This window comes from Aotus nancymaae, unplaced genomic scaffold (assembly GCF_030222135.1).
Source record: "Aotus nancymaae isolate 86718 unplaced genomic scaffold, 86718_ANA_hifiasm-v0.15.2.pri h1tg000036l, whole genome shotgun sequence".
Lineage (NCBI taxonomy): Eukaryota > Metazoa > Chordata > Mammalia > Primates > Aotidae > Aotus > Aotus nancymaae.
In genome coordinates this window covers 92,483,463-92,490,911 of record NW_026988450.1, presented here as the reverse complement: position 1 = coordinate 92,490,911, position 7,449 = coordinate 92,483,463, and the positions used below count along the sequence as shown (strand labels likewise).

General features: G+C 61.3%; 1 protein-coding gene across 1 annotated transcript; it reads right to left on the bottom strand.

The window, feature by feature from the left end:
* Window positions 1–1,648: 1,648 nt before the first annotated feature.
* Window positions 1,649–4,964, bottom strand: GRINA (glutamate ionotropic receptor NMDA type subunit associated protein 1). The gene is made up of 7 exons (XM_021676000.2): window positions 4,820–4,964; window positions 3,426–3,828; window positions 3,237–3,349; window positions 2,963–3,163; window positions 2,669–2,797; window positions 2,435–2,578; window positions 1,649–2,349 (listed from the first exon to the last, which is right to left on the bottom strand). Exons 2-7 carry the CDS (start codon window positions 3,802–3,804, stop codon window positions 2,200–2,202), a joined length of 1,116 nt encoding a protein of 371 aa, XP_021531675.1. The 5' UTR covers window positions 3,805–3,828; window positions 4,820–4,964; the 3' UTR covers window positions 1,649–2,199.
* Between the last annotated feature and the right edge of the window lie 2,485 nt (window positions 4,965–7,449).

Genomic DNA, 7,449 nt, shown 5'->3' with positions numbered 1-7,449 from the left:
TTGCCCCCACACCAAGTTCTTGTTAACCATATAAACACTTGATTCTCCTTTTTTGTGTAAAATCCTGAGGGGTCTGGGAGCTAGAGCTAGGCAGGTTTTTCTTCTCCTTGGCATGCTGGAGCACAGGCGGGCACCCGGAGGAGGAACTGCACTTGCTCAGGAAACGGCCAGAAGGAGAGGTGGGGGAAGGGGGAGCCATGTGGCCCACCCACTGCTTAGCATGTGACTACGGTTAGCCACTGCAGAAGGCAAGGTGGACTCCAGGCGGTGCCCTCGTGGCCGGGAGGCAGCGTGGTCCCGCTCTGGAGCCGGGAGGGCAGCGTGGTCCCGCTCTGGAGCCGGGAGGGCAGCGTGGTCCCGCTCCGGCAGAGGGGCTGTCTGTGAACGATGACAGCTCTGCACGTGCAGCAGGGAGCCCTCTCGCGGCTCAGGGCCCCGGGCTGAAGGGCAAGGGGACAGCAAGAGGGCAGTTGTAGCCACCAGTGGGCAAGTGGCAAGGCCTGTGTGCCATGCTAAGGAGCGTGGACTTCATCCTGAGGGCACCACCGAGGTTTAGGCAGGCGGGTAGTACGATGGATGTGATGGATGTTTCAGAAACACACGCTACGGTCCTGGTGGAGGGCGGGTAGGCGAGGAAGCCAGTGAGGCAGGGGAAGGTGGGAGGGCGAGAGAAGTGGGCAGCCCTGCTCCGGCTGGACGTAATGCAGGAGCAGGTTTCAGGGAGGATGAGCTAGTACCTGGGCTGCCCACAGCTGCGGTGCCTGTGGACGTCAGAGTGGCACTGGCTTCACACAGAGGTGCCAGCACCAGTTAAACAAGGGGACCCACCAAGTGGTGGGGAGGAGCCTTGAGTGATCCTTAGGCCATGCTGCATGGAGAGCCTCAGGAGAAAGGCTGACGTGGGAATGTCCATCTTCAAGGCTCCCCCTGGGTCCAGAGCTGGGGGCCGTGAGAGCTCAGCAGGGCTCAGATGCAGCCAGGTCCTGGGCAGTGGAGGACCCCCAGCCTCCTGTAGGCAGCGGAGGACCCCCAGCCTCCTGTAGGCAGCCAGTAGCAGGAGCCACAGGGCAGGAAACACAGCACAGGCTGTGGCTGAGGGCTCCACGGGACTGGGCCTGGGCAGGCCGAGGGGCCCCGACAGTCGAGCCCTGTCTCTGTCTGGCTCTTGGACAGGATCTGCAGCCTGCATTTCTCATAGGGAGGCTGGAGAGGAGCAGGGACCTCTGTGTGAGGCGGGCCTGGGTGGTCCATCAGGATGCCCATGCAGATGGACTGCACAGAGCTGGGGAGGCCCAGGGAGAGCCCAAGGAGCACGGCAGGCTGCCCTGGGGAGCCTCCCTAAATCTCCCTAAGGATGACCTGTGCCCAGGTGACAGAATAGTGAGGGGGCTATACCGTGCCATCTCCAGGGAACACCTGGTAGACACAGCCAGGCCACTTACCATCGGGTGCCCCAGCACAGGCTTAGCTCCCTCTGGGCACCCTAGGGTCTCTGTCCATCGGAGATGTGGCCTCGTGTGGGCAGAGACTTGGCATTGTATTAACCTCCACGATTCACTTCTGGTCCTGTGTCCCCATCAGTGGGGGGATCTGAAGCCCCTCCCCATTTAATGTTGAACGTGGCCGGGAGAAGAGTGACCAAGAAAGGCAGAGAGCAGATCCCATTTATTGGAATTTCAGTGACAGCAGAATGAGAGAGGAAGGCTTCCTCCTCCCCTGAAACATGCCGTCCTCTCTGCCCTCAGGGCTCAGCACAGGGGTAAGACCCCCACCCGGCATGTCCCCCAGAGGGCAGCACTCCAGGGCAGGGGGGAGGGAAGGGGTGCTCTACGCCAGGCTGGGGAGCTGGGACAGGAGGGAAGACGTGCACCCTCACCTCGTGGCTCAATCCCTCTCCCCAGTCCCTGGGGTGGGCTGGCAGACAGGGCTCATGCAACAATGAGTGGACAGGAGGTGGCACGGAAACGTGGCCTTGTTGCCCCTTGGCAGGGGCGGGAGGACTAAAGGGGCCATGCTGTGGCCACAGTGGGTCCGAATGAAGTATCTGCAGTGTACGTACAGGAGGGTCAGAGAGGGGTGTCTTCTGCCCCAGGCTGTGCCAGGGGACGAGGGAGGGGAAGTACAGACAGCACTGCCGTGCCAGGGGCAGGGTCCAGGCCAGCCATGCCACCCGAGTGGGCACGGCGAGCTGGGGCTCAGCTACTCCTTGGCGCGGCCAATGATGGTGAGGATGTACAAGAAGATGTTGATGATGTCTGTGTACAGGTTGAGCGCGGCAAACACGTACTCTTCTGGGCTCAGGGACAGCTGCTTGTTCCCCAGCAGCAGCTGGGTGTCCACGGCCAGGAACTAGCGGTGACGGCACAGCGGTGTGAGGGACCAGCCTGCCTGCCCAGCACCCCACCCCCAGCCAAGGCCGCCCCTCGTCACTCACGCAGGTGAAGAGCAGAGCGCCCAGTGAGGCATACACGATCTCCAGGATGCGGTTCCGGATGAAGATGCAGAGGATGGCGAAGATGAAGAGCACCACCATGCTCACCAGGAGCACACCCATGCACGAGGTGAAGTCGTAGCGGGTCTGCAGACAGGAGAGGAACGGGCCATGGGGCTGGGCCTGAAAGGCCGCTCAGCCCCTGGGGCCACGGCCCTGCCACGGGAGGCCCCTCACCTGCATGGAGAAGATGACGACCGTGAAGCAGACGACTGTGGTGATGCCCACGGCCATGATGACTGCCTCGGTGTTATAGAAGCTGGCGATCATGCCCACCATGTATGACAGGCTGGCGGTCAGGACCGACTGGGGTGGGAGACAAGGGTTGGCCTTGGTGTGTGCCCCATGCCACCCCCGCCTGCCCCTGCTTCACGAGCACAAGGAGAACGAAGGTGACCAGGCCCGGAAGAGTGCGAGTGTGGGACTGCATGGCCGGGCTTGGGGGCCCAGAGGCTCAGGTCTGGGGGTTACCAGTGCGACAAGGTTCCAGGGGTGCTTTCGCCGGAAGTCCCCACAACAGCTGAGGACGACGAGGGAGATGAAGAAGACGGCGTAGGATACATAGTAGGTCCAGACGTTCTGCCGGACAAAGCCCTTCACCTCCCCAACAAAAGTGAACACAGACACCGTGGCCAGGGTCACCGACAGCTGCAGGGTCAGCACCAGGAACACCTGGGGGAGGGGCCGCTCAGAGTCATCCACCAGGCGCCACACCCCACACCGCCTCCGAGACAACCCCACCCACCTTTCGGATGAAGGCCTGTCGGATGCTCTTGTCATCCCAGTTGGTGGCAGGGAAGTCCTGGTTGTCGTAGTAGGAGGGGGGACCCTCCTCCTGGTAGTTTCCATGCTGGGGTGCTGAGGAGCAGACAGACTGGGTCAGTGACACTCATGAGCAACCCTTCCCCCCCACCCCTCCCTTCCTGAGACTCACAGTCAGGGTCTTGTCCCGGGAAGACCTGTGGCTGTCCATAGGGGTTGGGGGGGAAGGGGCTTTGAGGATACGGCCCCTGTGGGTAGCCCCCTTGGGGGTAGGGGCCCTGTGGGTAGCTCTCTTGTGGGTAAGGGCCCTGTGGGTAGCCCCCTTGGGGGTAGGGGCCCTGTGGATAGCCCCCTTGGGGGTAGGGGCTGGGGCCATGGGGGTACCCTGGCTGACCGTAGGGGGAGGGCTGGAAAGGGGGCTGAGGGTAAGGGGCCCCAGGGTAGGGAGGCTGAGCATAGGGGGGCATGGGTGGCTGGGGCCCCCCCGGATATCCAGGGTTGGGGGTAGGATAGTTGTCCCCAGACACCAAAAAACTCTTTTCATGGGACATGGCCTCGGGTTCTGCGGTCCGCCCCTAGAGGAGACAGAAAGGAAACAGTGGAATAGTCGGTTTGTCCGACAATGTCGGGATGCAGCCCTGGGCAACCCCACCTGCTGCCGGAAACCCAGAGGGAAGAAAGGAGAGACTGTGACCTTTGCCCTGGGCTGTGGGGAGCCCAGGAGCCAGGGCCCTGAAAGGCAGGTGGGGACCCGACCGGCGCCTTGGGCCTTCTAGGCCGCCTGTAGGGTGGGGGAGGGGGCGGGCGAGGGGACAACCGCCAGCCTCGGGATCTGGGGCTTGGGCTGTTTCTTACAAGCAGCCGGAGGCCTGCACTGCTGTCGGAGTCTCCCGGGTGGGAGCTCAGCGAGTGGGGGCTGGGGTCTCGGTAGGGGACGTGTGGGGTGTGCCCGGACCCTCCCCTCCGCATCCTGCCCCTTAAGCAGCTTTAAGGGGCCAGAGCTGGTGGCTATTTCTATCCCAGGAAATCCCTGGGCCATCTGTGACCAACGAGGGCCTGAACCTCCCTCCCCCCAAGAACAGGGCCCAGCGGCCCCTGGCTCCGGATTCCGGGGTGGGGGGATCAGGCCCGGATCGGCTGCCGGTACCTGCCAGTGGGGTACGCCGGGAACAGCGGGGTGCGGGGGTGTGTGGGGGATGGAAGCGACCGCGGGGCGTGCGGGGAACAAAGCGGGCGTGGGGCGAGGCGAAGCAGGTCGGGGGCTGCGGCCGCGGCACTGGCACCGAGGGCGGGTGGGCCGTCCGCGGGCCGGGGGCGCACGGGGCCGCGCGTCCCGCCGTCGCCGCAGCGCGCCGCCCCCTCCCGCCGGCTCCAGGCCGCCGCGGCTCCCAGCCCCCACCGCCGCCGCCATCCCCGGCCGCTCGGCCGCGCGCCCCGGCCGGACCCGGTGACCGACCCGAGGCGGCTCCGCTCGGATGCGCAGGACCCGTGGGGGCGGGGGCGGGGGCGACCGGCCGCGCGGCGCGGCGGCTCAGACACCCTCCTGGGCTCGGGCCGGGGACTCACCGCTGGCGGGGCGCCGCAGGCCGGTGCGCACAGTGTCCACTGCGCGGGTCGCGCGGTGATAGCCGGTGCGCCCGCACCCGCACCCGCTCGGCGGCCGCTCGGCTGGGCCTGCGCCTGCGACTCGGGAGACGCAGCGGGGCCGTGTGACGGGGCGGGGCCGGGGGCGGGGCCTGTGACGGGGCGGGGACGGGGGCGGGGCAAGGCCTTGTGACGGGCGGGGCCGTGCAACGGGGCGGGGCCGGGGCCGGGGCGGGGCCTTGTGACGGGGCGGGGCCGGGCGGGCTGGGGGCGGGCGGGGCTTCCGCGGACCCTCCCCTCTATGCCCCGCCCGCAGCTTCCTCTTTGCACCGGCCCAAGGCCCGTGCCCCTCGCCTCCAGACCAGACCCCTGGAGGCAGAAGTCTGGTCTGGCCCATTTGGCCCTTCAGGGAGTTAAGAAATTTATTCCTAAATGCGGGATTTGCTGAAGTTGCCCAGGACTGACCATCCCGTTCTCGGCCTTAAAACACGACGTTCACTTCTCCTTTTCATCCAGGTCTATCCCAAATCAACAGGCCTAATCCTTTAATTCCCAAATCAAGGCCTCATTGTTTAATTGCCCCATTTCTCTATCAGCCCAAACTCTGCCTGGCTTGCTACTAGACACCCTTATATAAATATTTTAATTGTTGTGGGTGCATAGTAGGTGTACATAGGATGTTGTGATACAGGCATGTGGTGCGTAATAATCACATCAGAATAAATGGAGTATCCAGCAGTTCCAGCATTTGACCATGTCACAAGCGATCCAGTTATAATCTTGTAGTTGTTTTAAAATGTACAATTAGATTATTTTTGACTACAGTCACCCTCTTGTGCCAGCAAATTCAAGGTCTTATTTCCACACTAGAGACTCTTAATGCTTGCTTGTTTTCCTGACGTCCTCACAAGCTGCGAGGGGCTGAGGCTTGGGGATACAGCAGGACTGGAGGCCAGGCCGCCTCCCTGCTGGCTCCTGGGTCCTCCTGGGGGAGCAGTGACTGACGCAGGCAGGGTGCATCGTGCTGCCAGCCTTCCCACGCGGGGCGTGGACCCGACCTGCCCTCCTGCCCTTGGAGGGCCAGCCTCTCTCAGACTGCTCTGAGTCCTGTACCTACGGTGTGCTGGTGCAATGTTTAGCAACCGGACCTAGTGAGGGGAAGCCTGGGCTATGTATGTCTTCTGCACATGCCCATGGTGTGCATACTCCCACCAAGGCTGGTTTCAAGTTACCCCCAGTTGAACAAACAGTCCACAGAAATTCCTGAAAGTGTACCAATCTGCTTGTGGTGTTAGTGGTGCCTGTGGCAGGCCCTCTGCAGCCGGGGTTGGCATCATGGGTAACCTGTGATGAGTTCTGTAAGAGGAAACATGGAAAAGGCAAGATGGATTTACGTTTGTAGAAGCAGAAGCTCGCAAAATTTGAGAGACCTTTAAGAAAAATAAAATGCAACTAGGTGTGGTGGCTCACACCCTTAGTCCCACCACTTTTGGAGGCTGAGGCAGGCAGATCACCTGATGTCTGGAGTTTGAGACCAGCCTGGCCAATGTGGCAAAACTCCGTCTTTACTAAAAATATAAAAATTTGTACCAGCCGGGCATGGTGGTGCGCGCCTGTAATCCTAGCTCATAGCAAAGCTGAGGCAGGAGAATCACTTGAACCTGGGAGGCGGAGGTTGCAGTGAGCTGAGATTGTGCCATTGCACTCCAGCCTGGGTGACAAGAGCAAGACTCTGTCTCAAAATAAAATAAAATAAAATAATAAAATAAATATAAAATAGCTGGGCATGGTGGCTCACGCCTGTAATCCCAGCACTTTGGGAGGTTGAGGCGGGTGGATCATTTGAGGTCAGGAGTTAGAGACCAGCCTGGCCAATATGGTGAAACCCTATCTCTACTAAAATACAAAAATTAGCCAGGGGTGGTGGTGCGCGCCTGGCGGGGCACACCTGTAATCCCAGCTACTCAGGAGGCTGAGGCTGGAGAATCACTTGAACCCAGGAGGTGGAGGTTGCAGTGAGTTGAGATCACGCCACTTCACTCCACCCTGGGCGAAAGAGCAAAACTCCATCTCAAAAAAAAAAGTCAGAGTAAGGGAGATCATGCCAGAGGGATGGCCATGGGGGTTTGTGGGGAAGGCGGGGGGCTAAGCAGAGGGAAGAGCCAGTCCTAGGCCACTGAGGTAGGAGTGGCCTGTAGCCCTGCAGGAAGAGGAGCCTGGAGGCCTCTAAGCATCAGGGTGTGCAGGGGGCATGGGTCCAGAGAAGGGACTGAGGTCTGGTCAGGTGCAGCTCGGCAGGGCGTCAAAAGGACTTTTTTTTTTTTTTTTTTTGAGACAATCTCACTCCGTTGCCCAGGCTGGAGTGCAGTGGCATGACCTCGGCTCACTGCAACCTCCGTCTTCCAGGTTCAAGTGATTCTCCTGCCTCAGTGTTCCAGGGTAGCTGAGATTACAGGTGCCCACCATCATGCCCAGCTAATTTTTGTATTTTTAGTAGAGATGGGTTTCACCATGTTGGCTAGGCTGCCATGAAACTCCTGACCTCAATTGATGCGCCTGCTTCAGCCTCCCAAAGTGCTGGGATTACAGGCATGAGTCACCGCGCCCGGTCC

Bases quoted from the DNA above. Each gene is read 5' to 3' on its own strand.
- GRINA (XM_021676000.2), bottom strand. From the start codon at position 3,804: ATGTCCCATGAAAAGAGTTTTTTGGTGTCTGGGGACAACTATCCTACC. The intron at 3,164-3,236 runs GTGGGTGGGGTT...CCCCTCCCCCAG, and splicing joins GACAGGCCTTCATCCGAAAG to GTGTTCCTGGTGCTGACCCT. The intron at 2,798-2,962 runs GTAACCCCCAGA...CTCCCACCCCAG, and splicing joins CCTGGAACCTTGTCGCACTG to TCGGTCCTGACCGCCAGCCT.